The 21,515-nt window shown below is 57.2% G+C and overlaps 1 protein-coding gene across 1 annotated transcript; it reads right to left on the bottom strand.

The window, feature by feature from the left end:
- Positions 1 to 1,575: 1,575 nt before the first annotated feature.
- Positions 1,576 to 21,162, bottom strand: PGPEP1L (pyroglutamyl-peptidase I like). The gene is given in 7 exon segments (XM_037053833.1): positions 1,576 to 1,752; positions 1,855 to 1,916; positions 3,032 to 3,104; positions 3,987 to 4,019; positions 4,022 to 4,114; positions 17,295 to 17,364; positions 21,089 to 21,162. Coding segments are annotated over 7 exon segments (582 nt in total).
- Between the last annotated feature and the right edge of the window lie 353 nt (positions 21,163 to 21,515).

Below are 21,515 nucleotides of genomic sequence, written 5' to 3'. Positions count from 1 at the left end.
GGCCGCTGTGTTTGCCTGCAAACCCAGAAGGTCCTGCACGTGAACAACCGCAGCCGGACCTTGCATGCCAGGCCTCCCCACGCCCGCTTGCTGGCTTTGCTGTGTCACAGCCTGACTTCCATCTCTTCTGTGTCAAATGGTCCGGTCTCACGTGCAAAGGGGGTCTTGTGAAGCCTCCTCCACACACACAAGCACACCAGCGGGCTGATGGGAGAACGAGTGAGGCCTGGCAAGTTCCTTCGTTATTCCTAGAATGAAGGCGTCTACGCACAGGTTTTCTTTCGAACGTGAATACGTGAGAAGCGAGAGTTGGGAGCACACGGAGGCCTCAGGAAATGCCGCAGAACTTAGCCGCCCTCCACCCTTTCCTTCAAACAGCATGCTGCTAACGAGGCTCTGTGGAGGTCATCGGGGCCCAGGAAACACCGGACAAGCAACGCCTCACTGCGAGCCAGCGCAGCGTCATGAAAGCCGAAACAGGCTCAGAAGCCACACTTGGCTATTAGCCTTGGTTTTCAGACCAAACACTGCCTGGGCAAACATAAAACGGCGTGGCTGCCAGGGAAAACAGTACATGGCACGTCCTCGAAGTTTCCTCCCAGGATGACCTTGGTTTAGCAGTTCGGCTGCTAGGTGTGCGCCCACATGAGTCAGGGACTCTAGCCGGTATGTGCACACGGGCGAGCACCGTAGTGTCCACACTGACCAGGAGGTGGAAGCAACCTAGCATCCGCCACAAAAGAAATAGATAAGCAACGCGTGGTCTAGTCATACAATGAAGTATCATTCAGCTATTAAAAGCAAAGAAATTCTGACGCATGTCACAACATAAACGAACCTTGAGGACATGCTGAGTGGTATAATCCAGTCCCCTGGGGACAGTCCCTGTGAATCCATTTATACTCGGTCCCTAGAGACGGAAGCTAGAATGAGGGTGATGGTAGGGTTTGGAGATACTGTTTAATTGACACACACTTTCAGTTTGGGAGGATGAGAAAGTCTAGAGGTGACGGCTGCTCAGTGAACATACACGGTGCCACAGAGCACTGGAAAATGGGTAAAATCGTCAATGTTAGGTCACGTGTGTTTCACCACAATTAAAAACAAAGGTTACAAAGGAAAACGGGAAAAAAAATACTTGAGACTCAGTGGCCCAGAAGCCGCCCACGGCGCCTGGATGAAGGACCTGGGCACTGAGTGGCGGCCACGCCTGTGCGTCCCCACCCCCAGCCGGTCGCGGGTCAGCCCGCCACGTGCGCCTCCCGCAGGCCAGGCCCGAGGTCCCGGGAATCCCGGCAGAATCACAGGGGCCCGCTTCGTCTTTTGAGATGAAAAAAATATTACAAGGTTTTCATTTTATTGTCATGAAACCCATAACCGAAGCTAGTTAATCCCTTACGAAATAAATGTCTGCCTTACAGGCTATTCTTCCTTCTGCCAATAAAGCGACTCTGATTTTGTTGGGCGAATTCACGATTTTTTCCCCTCTGTGTAAACTGTTTTACAAGCCATTTTCTCAAAGCCTCTCAAAGCTCTGCCGAGCTCCCTACACAGGCCTGAACCATTTGATTTTCCCTAAAGGAGGAGCCCTCCAATTGCTTCTCCAGGGCTGGAACCACCAAGGGTGAGATTTCCAGGCACCAGGCTTGGAGCTGGGGCTTCCTCGCCTGCCTCTGGCATCTCCTGGATGAAGACTTGCAGGGCTTTTCCCAGCAGGCTGGCAGGGAGCCAGGGAGATGATGGAGGGGGATGCAGGGAGCCAGGGAGATGATGGAGGGAGGGGGATGCAGGGAGCCAGGGAGATGATGGAGCGAGGGGGAATGCAGGGAGCCAGGGAGATGATGGAGGGAGGGGGATGCGCACTGCGTGCCCGTGTCCATGATGCAGAGGCAGGAAGTAGGTGCAATCACAGACATCTATGCAACCTCAGGAGACGCGAGGTTACCCCTTGGACCAGCCTCTAACCGCAGCGATAGGTAAGCAGCAGTGGGGATGTAGCTGCCCCGAAATGTGAGCGAGGACGGCCACCTGGGCAGATGAAGGCTTTGCCCTCGTGCCTGGGAAAGAACTTGCTACTGGGAGAGGCTGGGCAGAGACTGGCTCTTGGCCTCGGGGTCCCATACCCAGCAAGCGGCCGAACGGGAGGGCCCAGGTTTTCGAACANGGGGATGCAGGGAGCCAGGGAGATGATGGAGGGAGGGGGGATGCAGGGAGCCAGGGAGATGATGGAGGGAGGGGGATGCGCGCTGCGTGCCTGTGTCCACAATGCAGAGGCAGTAAGTAGGTGCAAGCACAGACATCTATGCAACCTCAGGAGACACGAGGTTACCCCTTGGACCAGCCTCTAACCGCAGCGATAGGTAAGCAGCAGTGGGGATGTAGCTGCCCGGAAATGTGAGCGAGGACGGCCACCTGGGCAGATGAAGGCTTTGCCCTCGTGCCTGGGAAAGAACTTGCTACTGGGAGAGGCTGGGCAGAGACTGGCTCTTGGCCTCGGGGTCCCATACCCAGCAAGCGGCCGAACGGGAGGGCCCAGGTTTTCGAACACTAGACCCAGACACCTTTAACTCGTGAACCCTCTCACCTGTGTCTACATTCATGCTTTTTTTGTTGTTTGTTTTGTTTTTCGAGGGGAGGAGAAATGGCCTAGAGGGAGTCAGGGTATGGAGAAAGAAAGGTGAGTGAGTCTCTCGGGGGCTACGTCAGAATCCTTCGGTTACCACTTGGGCCGCGATAAAGAAAAAGAAAGCATTCACAAAGTGTGGGTGACTCAAAATACGCCCTTTACAACTATTCTCCGTCAACGCTCCGATGGCGCCTTTCAGGAGAGGGGACTGGGGGCGCCACACTGGGGAGACCCCAGACTGGTCTGCAAGGACCACCCATGGGTCCTTATTGGTGATCAACTGCCCAGGTGGACAGCACACAGTGGCCTCTCAGTGGGGAACAGGGACATCCTGAGGAAAGATGGGTCAGAGGACACTGTGGCCACCCTCCCATCCCTGTGCAGTGATGCGACGAGACAGAACGCACCTGCCCGCATCTCGGGAAAATGCCACCCCCACGCCCTCTCCCTGAACCACGTGCTGGCTCTCCAGCTCATCCTGTGTAATCGTATCTCTCTAATGAACTGCTGATACAGGAAGCTGGTAACAGTGTTAAAACAATAGCATAAGAATTTGGGGAGCTGATTATTTTTCCTCTTGAAAAAATGACTAAGTATTTTAATCAAAAGTTTTGGGGCATGGTCTTAGTGGCTTGGAGGTATATGTTTTGTTGATCTCATCAGCTTGTTTGTATTTTTTTGGATATTTATGCCTGTTTACTTTTTTAGTTTCATTTACTTATTTTTAGGGAGAGGGAGAGAAGCTTCAGTGTGTGGTAGCCTCTCGCATGCCCCCTGACTGGGAACCTGGCCCGCAACCCAGGCATGTGCCCTGACTGGGAATTGAACCTGCGACCTTTGATTCATGGGCTGGCACTCAACCCACTGACCCACACCGGCCAGGGCGATCCTAGTTGTTTCTACAGTAGCTGTTCTGTTGGAATCAGCTGGGTGATGAAGACGGGCCCTTCCCGGGGGCCACAGTCTCACCTCCCCAGGATGAGGGAGGTGACCTTCCAGGCCTTGCAGGTCCTTGCCAACCTTCCCTGGAGTGAGCATAGCCGGGAACGAACCCCAGGGCGCCTCCGTCTGGCGGTCCCTGTCTTTCGAGTCCTGGCCGGAAACAGAGCTTCCCTTTCTTTTCCTCCTCTCTCTCCAGCATCTTCTTCCCAAATCCACACAGTATTCCAGCTTACACTGTCAGAAACAGGCCCAGCACTTCATAAAATCTGCCAAGCCCTCACTGGTGGGGTGCTGGGGTGGGGTGCCCTTCAGCCCTCATCCCTGGAACTTGGGTCCGGGGTCTGTAGGCCCTGGGGCTCCCTCTCATCCTCAACCCCTGCCCCCCCCGCCCCCTGATGGGCTCTCAGCCTTCACTTACTTGCGGTTGAAGATCTGCCCAGATTCTCGTGACCTTCTCTGCTTCACCTCCCTGTAACCCACGGGCCGCTGACGCGTCCGCAGCTGTACCTGCAGGCCACTGCCCAGACCCAGAGACAGGCAGACTCACTTCGTGGGACGGAGGGGGCATCCCTGGAAAGTTAATACTTGGGGTTGACCATCCCACCCCCGGGGGCCTTCTGGGGGCTCGAACCCTGCCCTCAAGGAGCTCACCCACTGGCAAGGGGCCAGCAGGACAACCAGTTTCTGCCCCTTGAGGGAAGCTGCTTCCGTTGAGGCGTGGGTGCTCCAGAGGCACGTCTGACCCGGCTTGTGGGTTAGGACGGAGGCCACAGAGTGGGGACGTCTAAGGGACAGATAGGGTGAGCCAGGTGAAGAAGCTGGGGGAGCCGTCACTGCACAGACATTGGGTGGGGGGGAGGTGCGGGCACGAGAGCCTGAGGCCTTGGGGCCGGGACTGGGTATTCAACCTTTTCCTGGACTCCGATCTCAGCATTAACAGCTGGGAGCATCCCCAGGTATGTTGACAAGCAACCCACCACCACCACTTGTGAGGGGGGAGGATGGGAACAGAAGCTAGGAAAGTCTGCAAGAGTCAGACTGAGTGCTTTCTCCTCAGGGCGAGAGGGAAGAGGAAGCGGAAGGTGGACGGGGGGAGAATCGTGGTGTTGATTTGGGACCTGCTGAGTTTCAAGTACCTGAGGGAGCTGGTCCCATGGTTCTAGGTGTCTGGGGCTCAGAGAGGCCTCTGGGAGATGCTGGCGGGCAAGATGGCCAGAGCCATGGGTTTAGGGGAGAGCCAGAAAGGGAACACTCAAGGTCAGGGAGCATCCTCCTTCAAGGGCAAGAGGAAGGGCAGGCAGGTTGGAAGGAGAAAAGGCAGGAGAGTGGGATCTTGGAGTGTGCATTTCACTGTTGGCAAGTATTACATCAGGGATGTCCCGAAAATCACCCCTGAGAAGGCCAAGTCCTTCCCCTGGGCCGGGAGTTGTGCTCGTCACAGGTTGGGATCGGTCTGTCTGTCTTTCCTGACTCCCTTTCCTGACATTTCAGGACGTCCAGGAGCTCGCGCCCTAGGATGGAAAGGGCAGCGGGGGTTGTCAGGCCCACCTCAAGTTTTCAGGCGGCAGAGCAGGCTCTGGGGGGCCTGCATGGGCCTGGCCTACCCAGACACGGGCCCTGGGCAGTGCGGTCATCAACGGGGGCACTTTCTGCCGACCGGGATGTCCCTGGCCTGTCCTCAGCCAGCTCAGCCTTCCTGAGGGGCTCTGCTCCATCCTTCGGGCCCCGCCCCACAGCCCAGCTCCCTGGACCAGCTCAAGCTTTGCTCTCTTCCAAAGGTAGAGCCAAACCCGCGGCCCTACTGGGGGCTGGAGGGCACGCTCAGTTGCCTGACCATGCAGGGTGGATGTGGGGAGGCGAGAAGGAGGCAGGCATGTTGGGCAGTGGACTGGGGGCGATGGCGGAAGCGGGCCGCGCTTCCCAGTGGGCATTCCGTGGGCCAGGTGGACCCAGGCGCTTCCTCAGCTTGTAGCACCACCTTGGCCCCTGAGCTGGGGGAGGGAGTAGGTTTGGGCACTGAGGCAGCCCAGGCCCCAGCCCACCTGCACTCTCTCAGTTCAGGTAGGAGGGCTGGGGTGCCCTGCTGGTGTCCCCTGGCATTTTGCTGTGGGGGCAAGGAGACTTTGTCCTAGCCCAGGGCTCTTCTCGGAGCCCAGCTGCCCACCTGTCCAGCACTGGGGGGAAATCATGGTGTTGATTTGGGACCTGCCGGGTTTCTCCTACCCCACGGAGGTCTCACAGGGCCTGGCTCTGAGTGAAGGCTGAGAAAGAACTCCAAACCCGGCGGGGTTGCCTGGGAGCCTGCTTGTGGGGCTGAGCCCTGAAGTGCTGTTGCAGTTCCATTGTCAGTGGAGACAGCGCTGCGTTAGGCTCAGTAAACCTGCAAAGAAAGCCGTGCCTGAGGACTGCAGGCGGCACCCGGAGCCCGGCAGGCCCACCGTGGCCCCACACCCAGCCAGCCCAACAGCAGTTGCTCGGTGTCTCCAACTCACATAAAAATGCCGCTCTGCTAATTGGTGGGCACACTTGCAAAGCCCAGACCAAGGCAGGCCATGGCGTGATCGCCCCGTTTTTTCCACCGCAGCCTTTCCTTTCCACCCCACCCCAAACCAGGTGAGAGAGGAGAGGAGAAAGAGTGTGTCTGGAAGTCCGGGTTCAGGGCTCGGTGTGGGGAGCTCCTCTCAGGAGTTTCCTGTGGCTGGAAAATAAAGCAGCCCAAACCAGGTGGTCGGAACAGAACTGTGTGTGTCCTTCCCCAGTCTTTTGGGGGAGGGGCCCGCTCTGGAGGTGCCGGTGGGACCATGCTGGGTCCGAGCCCTGTGGCTGAAGGATCTCGCACCCCACCTCTTGCGGCTCCTGGTGGTCTCAGACGTTCGGCAGTTTGGGGCAGCCTCTCTGTGGAGTTTACGTTGTCTTCCTCCGCACATGTGTCTCCGTCCAGTCACCAGCTTTATAAGGACACTCAACCCATGTTGGGGACCACCCTGCCTGGTTTCAGGAGCTGTAACCCCCCCCCCCCATGGCTAAGGCTGAGTGAGCGACTTTCACACCCTAAGTCACTAAGGAGACAAAGTTTATCTCCCTGGCAGGGGCATCACCTTAGCCCCTTTTACTTCATCCATAACTACCCCCCAATGCTTGATTGGTTAGCCAATGACGGGTACGATTCTCTAAGGGGGCAGAATGACCTAAGACAGGCATGATGACATGGAGTCCCCAGGGAAGGACTTGGGGGGCTATGGAGAAAGGGGATGATGGACCCTCACCCCTCCTCGGCTTTGACATAGCTTGAGTCCTCATTCTGTCTGGGAGAAGTCTCCTAATCTCTTGGCTGCCTTACTTCCCCTGCCTGACTTAAGCCTGAAACAAGGACAGAGGGCAGTGCAGCCCTGTGCTGGAAAGGGCGGGTTCCCTGGGTGATCAGGCCCAAGAAAGAATATATAAAAATCCTATGAAACCTGCTGTTAAGAATGCTCCCAATTAAATGATAAGGGTCCGAGCAGGAAATGAGTTTGTTCCCCAAAGTTTTGTAGCCCTTTAGCTAACAGACCCTGACTCAGAATAAGCCCTCAGAGTTCTTTGTATGTTATCTATTGTTTGATCCTTACTGCCTAGCAATGATCGATGAGCTTTCCCTGTATTCCTGTGCAAAATGAACCAATAAAAGACCATTGAGGAAAAGGCTCTGGGCCCTTCTCCTTTGAGAGATCAGTCACCTTCCCTCCCAAAGCAGATCATGTCTTGGTAGACTTATTTTCATGTGTGGCGGCCGGGGGAGGCTCTGTGGGTGGACCCCCCCCCCGGCCCGCCCCCCGCCAAGACCCACAGCTCTGTCCAAGGCTGTGCTTCCCAGAAGCCCGAAGGCATAACTCTGGCCAGAGCAGATAGGTCAGGGAAGCCACACGGTGGACCACCCCCCCGGGGTTTCTAGAGCGGGTGTCAGGTAGAGAGTGTCTGATGTTGGATGTGACACCTCTGTGCGTTTTACTTCTCTGAAAGACGATGCCCAGGAGGTTTAAAGGTCTCACTTCCGCTTTGATCAGGTGTCCCTTCCAAGGTCTAACGGGTGCTCAAGCACGCTCGGCTGCACGCTGACTGTGGAAGCCCACCGCTGCGTCCCCGAGGGTCTCCTGGCCTGGGCCTGCACTCCGTGCCCAGTCCCGGAGCGGGGACACGTGCTCTACGTGCAAAAGAATGCAGAGTCCCCATGCTTCCTCGAATCCCTCCAGGTCCCTTTTTGTCACCAGATAAGAAAAACTTTGGGCCAAGAAAAATTTTTGCATATCAGAATTGCAGATAAGGGATTGCGGGCCAGCATAAACTTGAACTTGACCATGTACTGTCTTAGGATTATTGTCTAGCGTCTTCCTGGTGTATTTTCTGTTCCTGATTAGAATGTCACCCTCTTCCTCTTTCCTTCTGCTGTTTTCCTCACGAAGGGAAAGCCCGCAGCCAGGTAGGGCTGCCCTGGTACCAGTGACAGGGACAGTCAGCCTTCCCCGGGAGATGGTGACTTCGGCTGCCCATGCGGTGGGGCTGGAAATCCCAAGGCCAGCTGGTCCCCCTGGGGCCCTTCAAGCAGGGGAAGGAGCTAACAGACACCCCTCACGGAGGCCACAGACCCCCAGACAGGGCAGTAACTGCTCCTCCACGGGCTGCAGGCCTCACCCAGGCCCTGGCCAGGCTGCTCGGGCGGCCCCGGGAGGTCTGCAGCCATCCTGAGGCCCGTGGTCCAGGACGTGTGGTCAACTGGGTGGTGGTGTGGGGGGGGTGCTACGGACTGAAATGTGTCCCCCAGCAAAATTCAGATGTAGAAGTCCCCCCCTCAGTGCAACGGTGTTTGGAGGTGAGGCCTTTGGGGGTGATCGGATTTAGATGAGCTCGTGAGGGTGGGGCCCCCACAAAAGGATTAGCGCTCTTATTACAAGAAGGGAAAGAGTTCAGGACCCTTCTTTCTTGGACCTGTGAGGACACAGCCACGAGGTGGCTATCTGGCTGCAGCCAGGTCCCGGTGGCAGTGACACAGGGGCAGGACTTTGAGACCCGGCTCTGCCACCTTCCACAGAGTACCTTTGGGCAGGCCGTTTGACCCTGGCTGACCTCAGCCTGCTCACCTGTGAAACAGGGTAACTCAGAGGCCGAGGGTTTTTCACGGATATTAAATGCGATGATTCACAACATGTGCCCAGGACACTGCCTGGCACAGAATCGGGGCTTGGTCTGAGGGACGTATGCTTATCATTGGCCCGCATTGATTTCAGAAAGTCAAGTGTGGGATTTATGGAGAGTGACATTTATTAGGTTCTGATGAGCTGGAGCCTGTCAGAAGCAGCGAGCGGCACGTTCTGTGCAGGCAGACGGCAGGCCCCTGGCCGCCGCCACCCTTTCTGCTGAGGAAGGCTGGTGGTTTGAGCAAAGAGAGTGTACTTCTGCGCAGACCCGGGGAGCACCAGGGGGCCTGCACCTTCCGGAGGGGCGCGCCTTCCCAGCTGGGACTGCAGAGCATTCTGGCTCGAGGAGGGAGGGCCAGAGGCTGGTGGGGGCGTGCTCGCCAACGCGGCATTCAGGGCACTGCTGTAGCCACAGGGGTGACTGGGCGGGGAGCTGCGTGCCCGTGCAGGGTCCTTAGTCCCTCAAGGTGCCGTCGGCCCACTGGTGCCAGGTCCTGGGAAAGCGGGCGGGGAGGAGGCAGGTCTTTGCCTGTCTCCCCTGCGTCTTCTGCTTCCAGGTCATCTCAAATGTGGTCGCCAGGAGCACATGGCAACTTAGCAAAGGGAATCGGAGGAAGGAAAAAAGACATCAGTTGCTCTCAGGTTTTTTTTTTTTAAATCCCCCGGGCCTGTGGCACCAACTGGCATGGCAAAACAGTTGCTGTTTTTCTAAGATCGGCTTCTTTCCCTTATTGAGTGAGAGTTCAGGGCCAGCAGCAGGAAGCAGGAGCGCAGTTTTTCCTTCAGGCCTTCCAGAAAAACTCCCGAAGCTCCCGCAGTGTGGTCTTTGGCTCAGGGCTTGGCGTGCCCTGGAGGGTCACTTCCATGGAGTAGGCGGGAGGCCTGGTTGGAAGGGCCATGCTGGGCCGGGGCTGTGTGAGGCCAGTGTGACTGTGTGTGGGGGTTTGCAGTTCAGCTGGGTTGCACCCGGGGGCTGTGACCTGAGCTCGGAGCGGTGATGGTGGCGGTGCGGAGGGAAGGGAAGAGCGAGGCTCGACACCTGTGCGGAGATCTCCCTCCTTCCCTGTCTCCCCCCTCTTGTCTTCCTTCCTTGCCTGCTTCCTTTCTTTCCTTCCTTGTCCGTCAGCCGTCAGCTGTGGACCCAGAGCCTCCTACTTGCCATGAATGCTGGGCTCTAGCCCAGGGTCTCTGTGGGCCTGTGCGAATCTCCAGAGAGTGACAACAGGCGAGGGTGTGATCACAGGCTCCTCTGGGTCTGCTGGACGGAAGGGACCTGGGAGGCACCAGGAGGTGGCTGAGACCTACCCAGTCCCCAAAATCAGTGACCCCACGATTTCAAGTCTTCTGTCTGGGGCAGTGGCCTCCAAATATTTTTCATCACATGTCCCTGTTGACAAAAGGCTTTAGTGGGCGCACGCGCATTCACTATGATGAGCTGATGTCTTCACATCTAGATGTCATCGTTAATAAGTGGGTGTGAGTCTGTGTTTTCCATGGGTCCTTTCGGCCAGCTTATCAGACCGTCGTCGCTTTTATAGGAAACCGTGGCTGGCAGGGAGCTCATGGGAGTGGGGAGTGGTGGCGCTCGGCCGTCCGCTCAGGTCTGCGAGACTCACGTCGTCCTCTCTCTGTGGGTCTGCAGTCCCACCTGTGAGCCCGCCCGGGTCGCGATTCGGGGTCCGCGCAATGAACGCCGGGTAACTGCAACCCCGAAACCTTTCAGCCGGCCGGACTACCCTGCGACAAATTAAAAGTGGATCAGAGACGGAGGGCCTCTCTGTCCCCGGGGTGTCCCTTGCCTCCAGGGTGGCACGTTCCTTCCTCCCTCAGGACACCATGCCTGCGGACGAGCAAAGCAAGGCCCGCATCGGTCCTGCTGCCAACGCTGGTCCACGCCCATTTCCTTCTTATCTGTAAGGACTGAAAGCAGAAGGTCACCGTGATGAAACCAGGAGGTGACAGGTGGCAGTGAGGACGTGGGGAGGTGGCAGCTTGTGCCTGTGCTCCACACCGATTGTGACCGTAGCCCAGCTCCACCACTTGAGATTCACGTCCATAAAGAGCATGGGGAAATTTCCCAATCGGACAATGCAATGTGTTATTGCTGATGTCATTTTCAGTCCCCGAAAGGCCACCAGTCAGGACCCCCAGCGGAGCGGAGGTAATGATGCCTCTCCTTTCAGGGAGCTGTGCTTTGGTTTCGGGGTGCTGGCTTAGTAGGCTGTAGAGTAACCACGTGCAACTCTTCCTGGCTGCTGGAAGCGGCATCGGTGTGTCCCTTTCAAAGGGTGACCCTAATGGCTCACGGTGGCTCGTCTCCAGGATGGCCCCAGCTACGGGTGGAAGGACCGAGTCCCCCCGAATCCATGTGCTGAAGCCCAATCCCCGCCGTGATGGTGTTTAGGGGCGGGGCCTTCGGGAGGTAGCTGGGCACTGAGGGTGGGGCCCTGTGACGGGTTTGGTGCCCTGGAAGGGCAGGACGAGTGTGCCAGTGAAAGGCCATGTGAAGTCCGAAGCAGGAAAGCTTACGGCGCTGGCACCCTGGCCCGGGAACTGCAGGCTGCAGCCGTGAGAAAGAACCAGCTGTGGTTTGGGCCGCGGTCTGTGGGGCTCTGTTGTGCAGCCCACCTACGTGCAGACAGCCCTCTGCGGCATCGTGTGTGTGCATGCGTGCGTGCCCTCTGGTAGTCCCACCCGGCTGTGAGCGACTCCCACTCCCCATAACCCACAGAGTTCAGCCAGCCCAGGCCGCCCTGCTGGGGAGCCCTCAGGGAACCTCACCTGGGAGAGACAGGCAGCCTACTGTCCCAGCTGCCGGGGCAGGCCTCCTGAGCCCGGCCCAGCCTCCAGCATACTCCAGCCGCACGAGAAACCCAAGTGAGCCCAGCAGAGGACTGCCCAGCTGGGCCCCGCTGACCCGTAGAGCCAGGAGAGAGAGTGAAATAGTGATTGTTTGACACCACTACGTTCTGAGGGGGCTGGGTTTGTGACAGTGCTGTACATGCTTGAGGCAGCCCGGCACCTGGGCTCTTTCAGGGCCGAATCCCCACCGTATTTTCCCTGTTTCTCTGCGGCCTTGGGAGGTCCCGTGTCGTTGCTCCTCGGTAATTGGACACAAGAACAGTGCTTGTTGTCGAACTGGTAAAAGTAAGGTGGAGCTGTTTCTTGTTGTTTTTTTTTTTTAGATACATGGACTTCATCACCACCTTTCCCCACTGAGTGCAAAGCCCACTCTGGGGAAAGATTAAAACCATAAGTCTCCTGTCTCGGGCTGCCGTCCCCGTCCGTTAGACGGGGCCAATTTTTAAGTGAGGCTAATGGGGCCTGCTCATTCTGGTACCGGAAAGCCTGCCGGATCCAGAGTTCCAGGGTGTCAGGACCTAGAAGGCACCTTCTCAGGTGATGGCAAGAGAGTAGGAGCAGTAATGGTGGCCGTTGGCCGCTGGAGAGACGCCATTAGGGAGGTATGCTAGTTGCCCGCATTTGCATGCCGCCCTGCAAATCTGGACCAGACAGAGTGCGCGTGCTCCCCAGGGACGCGCTGAGGCCGGACCGAGTTGCCTCTCTGCCCCTCTGGTGGCCGGGCCTGAGGATGGTGAGCTGGTTGGAAGGGGGCATGGTCTTGATACGGGGAAACACAGGATTAGGTGGCGTGTCTTGGAGGCCTTGGTAGAGACGTAAGCCCAGCTCAATTGTTACAGGCCGTTTTATTTGACTGAATCTGCGCAGCAGCCTCTCAAGCCAGTAAGAGGAGGAAAATGAGGGTCTGGTGGACTTGGGTCTCAGCCTCCTTGCCGAGCATCGGGAGAAATGTCAGTGCTTTCTCTCCCGTAAAGGTCAGCAGGGCCCCGGGCGGTCAGGTGCAACGGCAGGAAGAGGGCCTTCCTCAGCGACTTCGGTGGGAGCATTCTGAGTGTGGGTGGGGTCAGGGCTGGAAGCCAGGCGGTGGTAAATGAACTCAATAAGAAAATGAATCCTTTAGGTTTTTTTTTTCCTCCACCAGTCTGGCTAGAGGTTTGTCGGTTTTATTGATTTGCTCAGAGAACCAGCTTTCGCGTTTGGGGCTTCTCATTATTATGTTTCTGTTCACTCCGATTTCTGGTTGGCGCTGTATCATTGCCTCCTGCTTAGTTAGGTTTTGTTTGCTCTTCTTTTTCTAGTTTCTGAAGGTGGCCGCCGAGGTCAGGGACTCAGACCTGCCTTCCCCTCCAGCACCGCCGCTCAGCACATCCAGTGCGCTTCCTCCCACGTGGGCAGTACGCCACCGGTCCTCTTGAGTGGTGCTTCCGTCTCCACTCATTTCAGATACTGGCCCACGTTGCCTTTGGTTTCCTCTTGGATCCACAGGCTATATTCCATCTGTATTATTTAGTTTCCAAGTACCTGAAGGTTACCCAGGTACCTTCTGGTGCTGATTTCTGGTCATAAGTCCACGGTGGCCAGAGCACACACTTGTATGAGGGGGGGACCCTTCTGACTTCACCCAGACCTTGTGTAGCCCGGGGCGGGGTCTCTCTCGGTCGGTAAATGCTCTGCCGGCACTTCCGAGCGGCCGCGTCCTGCCGACGTCGGTCGGGGTGTTCCAGCGATGTCAGCCAGCTCAAGTTGCTGGACAGGGGGTCCGTCCCCTGCACCCAGCACTGAGAGGGGCGTGCGGGTTTGCCCCTCCCCCTCGCAGTCTCAGTCTCTGATTCACGGGTTTAGGAAGCACTGTTCCTGGGGGCATCGTGTTTAGGGCTGTTCCGTCCTCTTTATTGGTGGGCCTTGCTTAATTGGCTGCTTAATCCATAATTGCTACAGGACTTTTTGTCTCTCAATCGTGAGCTCTTAGAACATAGTGCCAAGGTGGCAAAGGACAGCAACTGTCTTACAGGTGGGCAAAAGAGACTGTGACCCCAGCAGGAGACTACGTGTGGACCCCGAATGCATCTCATGCCCCCTAACCGTCTCCCCATCTCCGGGGAGCCCTGTGCCTGAAATGTCCCCATCCTAGACCCTCCAGCTTGATTAGTCCCTTGTCTGCACACTTTGGAAAATGCCCGCAAGAGAGGAAACACTCGTCAGCCACCTCCCTGCCCAGGGAGGAGGTGTGGTGTGTCGGCGCTGGGGCCCCGGGGGTGCGACCCACAGCCGGGAGAGTCAGGAGCATCCCAGAGAGGCTGGTTAGGGGTGCGGCATAATTATCTGTCATGATAGCTGTCGGCCTGCAGGCCCACGAGGGCCCCATGGATTTCGAAATCCCAGGTGTGGCCTCCCTAATGCCGTGCTGACATCCTTCAAAGATGCGAGACGTGCTTCTGGTGCGAGTGGATGTGAGGGCGGAGATGAGGCAAGGCGTGCCCGGCGGCCTTCCTTTCCCGTCCCCTCGTTTCCCCCGAAGCCCTGTTCATTCTCCGCAGGAAACGGGCACGAAGCTTATCTTCTTCTGAATCTCGGTTCCGATCCTGCGTTCGCTGCCCTGAGTAACCTGCGTGGTTCCTAGGGTCACGTCTGTGTGTGTGCTTTCCTCAGCTGTTGGACTGGGTATCATGTTTTCGTTTTACAGGTAGAGCCCCGGTGCCCTTCGGATTCCCGTCTGGACGCCGAGAGGCGAGGTCAACAGGTGGGAGGGTTTGCAGCGCCGACGGCACATGCAGTCCTGGAAGGACCAGGTGGGTTTCCTCGAGTCTCAGCCCGGAGACGGCACCCCCGTCGTCACTGTGTGAGCTGTCAGACAGAAGGGAGGGCGTGGGCGAGGTCGCAGAAAAGGGTATCTGGCCGTGGAGCCCCATGTCCACGAAGCCCGTTACAGTGGCGGCTGGGGAAGCCCTGGCGCTGAGGGGGTTGCCCTAGCAGGTGAGGCCCCCGCGGAACTCACCCACCAGGGAGGTGTTGGGGGTCTCAGTTCACCCTCACGCTGGTTAGCATGACCTCAGGCCTTCCCGTGTTAATCAAGGAGGTAAGACAAACCGTGCTGTGGGCTGGGTTGGAAAAATGCCTTGTGTACGAGGAAGGGATGCCCGTGTTCACCTACGTTGCGAAAGGTTTCATCTCGGGATCTGGTGGGAGAACAGAGGCCCTCTCAGGAGAGAAACACCGAGATGAATCCAAGACACTGCTCACTGGCGTAGTCGGCGGGACCCGTCCTTCCCAAAGCGCTGTTCTGCTTCTCTGCCCCTTTGAATCTGCCCCTGTTTGTTCTTCACGATGGTGACTTTTAAAGCAAATGTAACAGAGGTGTGAGGCCTCCTCCTTTTGGAGAGAAGAGATAGTACCCTGCAAATCGGGTTGGTCAGATCTGGCAGGAGCCCGGCCTCCTGGCCTCTCGGGCCGGGTTTGTTCTTGGGTGAGGTCTTGCCCAGCTGACCCGTGGCGTGTTTCACCAAATCCTTGTTTATCCACGGCCTTTCCAGGCCTGGGTGCGTCTGCAGGAGTGGGGGACATAATTGCTTTTGAAAGAATAAGGTGTGGTTCAGGCTCCGGACCTAGTGTGACCAGTAACCAGAAGGTGACGGCGCGGCCACTGCCCTAATCAGATGAGATGGGACCGGGGAGGGCAGGGCGCCTGGCACAGGCCGGCGATGTGTGCAGTGCCCAGGCACGGGCTGTTGGTCAGCAGCCCCCGCCCCCCTCCGGGTGCCTGTGGGGAGTCCGTCTCTTCACTGTGAGCTCTCGGCAGGTACGAAATTCTTTCTGCATCGTCCTTCTTTTGAAATAGGAGGACTCTCCCCATTGAAGAGCAACCACAGCAAAAACGCACCCATAAGTTATCATAGGTTAGCAGCTCCCCTCTCTTAGAGGTGAGGTACCCCAAGTACAGAATTGCTTGGGTCACGGGGGGCTGGCTCTGTGCTGGTCTTCCTCTGGACCCGACGTCACCTCTCCCGGGGGCCGACCCTGGACTTCCCTCACTGGCACCTCCTGAGGGGGAACCTGAGCAGTGCTCCTCCATGGCATGCGTCCCTGAGTGCCCGTGCCTGCGCCCTGCCCCCGTGAGGTGGGGACGACAATGCCAGCTTCTCTGGCCTGCAGGAGCAGTTCCGTGTGGTACCAGCACAGGGCGGTTTTGAGATCGTCTTCCCTCCTTCCAGAAGGTAGCCTGACCTCCACGAAGGCTCCTTTCTTCCCCATGTCCTCAGAGTGAAGAGAATCGGGTCTCCCAGGGCAGTTGTTTGGGTGGTAATAGTTTCATTTCCTGGCCATCACCTCATTCTGCGGGTTCCCCTGCCCCTCCTGGGGAGCCCCCGGCCCGCCTCTGTTTCTGCCCTGCTTCTCCGGCTGGCCCAGTGGAACCGAGTCTCCAGATGACCCTCCTCATTGTGGTGCTTCCTGCGTGAACCTCCAAAGTCAGCCCCTGTTCCCCTGCAGCTGGGAGGCCTGCCAGGCAAGCCTCCCGGCTGCGTGGACTCTGCTCAGAGGCTCTGGCACTGGGTGCTGGCCTGTCCCCAGGGCTCTGCCTGGCATGCCGCTGCCCGTAGTCACCCAACCTCCCCGTTTCACAGGAAAGGAAACAGAGGCACAGCAAAGCTGGCCGCTGGTCTTGGGTCCCCAGGTCGCAGCTGTTGGGGCTGAGAGGTGAACCCAGGCGTCTCTTCCATTCCTGTGACACCAAGAGGTAACACCAGGGCCCAGGACTGTCCTGTTTCCCAGGAACAGGCTGCAGACACGCAGAAGCTCCTGGAAGCCCTGGTCCGGCCTTCCTGGAACGCTGTGTAGGGCAGGATGAGGCTTGGCGGTGAGCCTGGGGCTCTCCAAGCTGCTTCTGGTTGAAGAAAGCTCCCAAGTCTATCTCAGGGGTTGTGACCTCCCTTCCCGCATCTGCGTGGGCAGGCTAGAAAATCAGCAATACAGTGGTGGCATATGCAAGGTTCCAAGTGGTGTTGCTGCCTCCTCAGCTGGACCTGGACACGCCGAGAACACACTCAAGACCCCACCTGTGACTTCGTCCCACAGAGGCACGATATTGTCGGTCAAAGGTGTGTGAGGCAGTTGCTCTAAGGGAAGAAGTGATTCCTATTATTGACGAGACCCCTCCGTCCTCCTCGTTGACCCTCCCGGGACATGCTTTCTCCCGGTTGGCTGCTTGCTTACAGATAAAGGTGTTCGTTAGAGTAACCAGTGATTTAGTGCTAATCTTGTGCCAGGCTCGAAGCTTCGAAAAGCTGCTTTTACAGATTGACCTGCTTGCTTGCTTCACACACTTACCCCTTCAGTCCTCAGAACCGGCCCGTCACACCAGCACCACCATCCCCCCATTTGGTGAGTGAGGAGACTGAGGTCCCATAGCCCTGAAGGGTGGGCGCCATGGGGACCCAGTTCTTGGGGCAGGCTCGGGCTTTCCCAGGACTGTCCCTTTAGCCTTGTGTTCTTACCACTCAACCCAGAGGGCCACCTGGGGACAGGCGAGTAACAGCCCAGGGACCAGGGGCCAGTCCTTCTCCCGGGGCCCTGAGCGTTGGTTTTCTCCCCTCCTTTGTGGGTCTGGCTACCAAGGGGTCTGCACACTGGGTTTCTCAGAGCCGTGGAAGGGACTGGCTGGGCCCTGCGTTCAGGGTCTGGGCCTGGAAGGTGTTGACCTTCACTGCTTCCCAGCTGGAATTCACGAGGTGCTGCCGGAAGGGCCCCAAACCTGAAACCAAAGAGATTCTGGTTCACTCAGGCCGGGTCTGGGGTGGGGGGCAGATGGGGTGTCTCTACTCCTGGGCTGCTCCCTGCACCTTCGTGGGAACCTGTTGAGGCTCCTGGAGCCATTGTGGGCCCCCGGAAGGCCACACGCCCCCTTCCTTGGAGGTCTGAGACCGTGCTCAACTGGGAGCGTTCTCAGAGGTCTCTTATGTGAGGCACTGTGGGGGAGCCAAGGAGGAACAAGGGACTGACCACCCCTCCCGCACTGAGCAGGAGGGCCCGGGAAAGGGAGCACAAGTGCCCCGTTAAAATGCAGGCCTTGCAGAGAGCCCAGAGGCGCCCCACATAGATGTGCCCAGGCGCTTGCTACCAGGGGTGTGGAAGCAAGCTAGGGGTAGATGCAGCGTTTTTCCAACAAACCAGCCCGGGACAGTTGGATACCCATAGGCAGAAAAATGAACCCCTCAAAGTGAGTCTCATACCTTGTACAAAAATTAACTCAAAATGGATGATAGACTTCAATGTAAAAAAAAAACCCGTAAAACTTTTAGGGTGTAGGAGGGAGAAAATGTGGTGCTGGGCACAGAGCTCTTAGAAGGGACACCGGAAGCATGCATGATCCATAAAAGTAAAAATGGGTAGAGCCAGACCTCATCAAAATTAAAAACTTTGGCTCTGTGAAAAAACCTTTTGAGAAGGTGAAAAGACAAGCTGAAAAAACAAACAAACAAACACAAAACCAAGAAAAGACAAGCTGTAGACCAGGATAAAATACTTGTGAATCCCATCGTTGACAAAGGCATTGCATGTCAACTCTATAAAGAACTCTCAAAACTCAGTATTAAAAAAGCATCCCAATGACAAAATGGGCAAAATACATGAACAGACACTTCACTGAAGAGGATACACAGATGGCAAATAAACACACAAAAAGACACTCAGCATCACTAGCCATCAGGGAAATGGAAATTCAAACCGCACTGAGATATTACTACACTTCTAGTACAGTGGCTAAAATAGAAATACTGATAATACCCAGTGCTGACGAGGATGAGGAGAAACTGGGTCACACACGCATTGCTGGCGGGAATGTAAAACGGTCCTGCCACTCTGGGAAGTAGTCTGACAGTTTCTTATAACACCGAAATGGACTTCCTACCACTCACGTAGACTTGTGGACCTTTATCCAGAGAAATGGAACTTATTTTCACACAGATGCTGTACGCAAATGTGCACAGCAACTTCATTTGTAACAGCCCAAAGCGGGAAGCTAGGCAAATGTCCTTCAGTGGGTGAACAGTTCAATGAACTCTGATTCACCCAGATGGTGGACTGCCACTCAGCAGAGGAGGGAAGAGAAGATGGTGCAGACAACACAAACGCCCGTCAGTCAGGGAATGGATGGACAACACGGGGTATCGTCCGTGCCCTGGGATGTTATCGGTCAGTGAAAGGAAGTGAAGCACAGATACGTGTCCCGCCACAAGCAAGCCTGGAAAACGTTAGGCCCGGTGAAAGAGGCCAGTCACAGAAGGACCGCCTAGTGTGTGATCCCGCTCACAGGAGTGTCCCCAATCAGCAGTCTGTGAAGGCAGACAGGAGGTGAGCGGTTCAAGGGAGAGAGAGAGAGAGACAGAGATGGGTGGGGGAACCGTTCATGTAAATCCCTCTGAACCTGTAATTATTTCAAAATGAACATTTGAAAATTGTGTGCTTCGGTTCAGTTAATTCGCACACACATCTTGTTAAAATTCAGAAGTTGATGGTGCGGTTTGGGGTGACCCTGGAGATTCTGCGTTCCTCAGAAGCACCCCCGGGTGGAACTGAGGCCGCTGGGCCCCCCGACCACACTCTGAGTAGGGAGGCATGGAAGGACTAGGTCAGAATACTTTAAAGAGGAGGGGCGTAGTTTGGGGGAACTCCTGGGGGGTGGCAGGTGGGCCAGGACTTCGTGGGGGTTCAGGGGCAGCCCCGTCCATGGTGGGGCCGGCCCTGGGAAGGCCCCTGGGTGGGGCTCATTCTGAAAACAGCAGATCCAGGGCTGCTGGACGAGACTGGTGGATGGAAGGGCTCGTGCCTTGAGCTGGAAGCAATCATCTACACTGTACTATTTCATAGCTTCCTTGCCATGAGAATTTCGAATACATCAAGTAGGACTTTGTAGAAATAAGTCGAATTATTTATTCCTCCTTGGGGAGGACAGCAAGCCCCCTCCTGGGACTTTTGAGGGAAGGTTTCCTGCTGGCCCGGGGAAAGGTCGCAACTTGTGACTCTGTCCCCCTTGCGGTTGCTCATTTCCACAACAGCCACACCATGAAGTGGCCCCTCCANTCAGAAGCACCCCTGGGTGGAACTGAGGCCGCTGGGCCCCCCCCCGGCCCGACCACACTCTGAGTAGGGAGGCATGGAAGGACTAGGGTCAGAATACTTGAAAGAGGAGGGGCGTAGTTTGGGGGAACTCCTGGGGGGTGGCAGGTGGGCCAGGACTTCGTGGGGGTTCAGGGGCAGCCCCGCCCATGGTGGGGGCAGGCCCTGGGAAGGCCCCTGGGTGGGGCTCATTCTGAAAACAGCAGATCCAGGGCTGCTGGACGAGACTGGTGGATGGAAGGGCTCGTGCCTTGAGCTGGAAGCAATCATCTACACTGTACTATTTCATAGCTTCCTTGCCATGAGAATTTCGAATACATCAAGTAGGACTTTGTAGAAATAAGTCGAATTATTTATTTCTCCTTGGGGAGGACAGCAAGCCCCCTCCTGGGACTTTTGAGGGAAGGTTTCCTGCTGGCCCGGGGAAAGGTCGCAACTTGTGACTCTGTCCCCCTTGCGGTTGCTCATTTCCACAACAGCCACACCATGAAGTGGCCCCTCCAGAGCCCAGGCCATGGCCTGGGTGACAGCTGGGAAGGGTCAGCTCAGCGGTGGGACTCAGGCTTCGCTGCTGCACTTCAGCCCCAACAGCTGGGTGGCCTGGAGCACATCCCCTGGCTCCAGAGCCTGGGTCCACTCGTCTGTAAGGGGGGCACCGATGACAAGTCATCGAGTAGGGTTGTCATGAGGGCTAAGTGAACGCACACAGTGCCGCTGCTTGGAGACCAGGGTCAGGCCGTGGCCTTCGGTGTCGAGTCCCTTACCTCCTCGGGCAGCCAGGCGTGTGGGCTGGATGAGGCCGCGCGTGGGAAGGGCAGCCAGTTCTGGAGCGTGGTCGGTGCCCACCAAATGCTGAGCCCTTCTTCAGGGTGGCCCCGTTTGGGTTAGGACAGGCTCCAGCCAGGCCCTGGCTCAGCCCTGATTCTCTCTGACCGCCTGGTGCCACCGTTTGTCAGTGGCGCCCCACCCTGGGCATGAGCCCCTTGGTCATGGGCACCGTGTCCTCACCCTCCTGTGATGAGTTCTGTCTGCCCCACAGGCCTCCGTGTGTCCCCCAGAGTGACAAGTACTGAGGCGCCTGTGTCAGTTGGGGTTCTCTGGAAGAGCAGTAGGCGTTTGTTTTTTCTGGATAGACGCCTGTCTAGAAAGAGATGGATTACAAAGAAGGGCTCCTGGGACGGTGGAGGCTTGAGATGTCCACAATCTGCCGATGGCAGCTGGAGACCCAGGAAAGGCAAGTGGGGGGCGTCACAGTCTGAGTTGGAAGGCCTCAGAACCGGGAGCCCCACGGGTCCAGTCCCCGTCCAGGGGCAGAGAAGGCCCGCATCCAATTCATCAGTCAGACAGGGAGAGAGTTCAGCCTCCCGGGCCTTCGTACTCTGTGCCGGTCCTCAGCTGGTTACGGGATGCCCCACCTCGGGGAATGCCGTCCCCGTTACTGAGCTCACCCATTCAGATGTGAGCATCTGCCCGAAACACCCACTTCCTCCCAACAGGCACACCCAGAACACGTTTAGCCAGACATCTGGGTGTCCCTCTCCACCCCCCGCCACTCCCAGCACAGTGAGGTTGGCACGTGAAACCAGCCATGGCAGGGCATGAGGCATGGCGTGGCTGGAAGGAGAGACCAGGCCCCTGCGGTCTCTTATTTCATCTCTTCTTCAGAGGGGCCCATGCTCAGAGCCCTGGGTGGCTGCCTGGCCCCTGGGCCTGTGACAGGGGGGAGGCCGTGCCTGCTGGGCCGTGGGCGGCCCACCCAGGCGGCCCTCTCCCGCCCCGTGTCGTCTGGAACACTCCTGCGCTTC

The sequence above is a fragment of the Sturnira hondurensis genome, unplaced genomic scaffold (assembly GCF_014824575.4).
Source record: "Sturnira hondurensis isolate 20B ecotype Veracruz unplaced genomic scaffold, ASM1482457v3 Scaffold0007865, whole genome shotgun sequence".
In the NCBI taxonomy this organism is placed as follows: domain Eukaryota; kingdom Metazoa; phylum Chordata; class Mammalia; order Chiroptera; family Phyllostomidae; genus Sturnira; species Sturnira hondurensis.
This window is presented reverse-complemented; position numbering and strand designations above follow the sequence as displayed.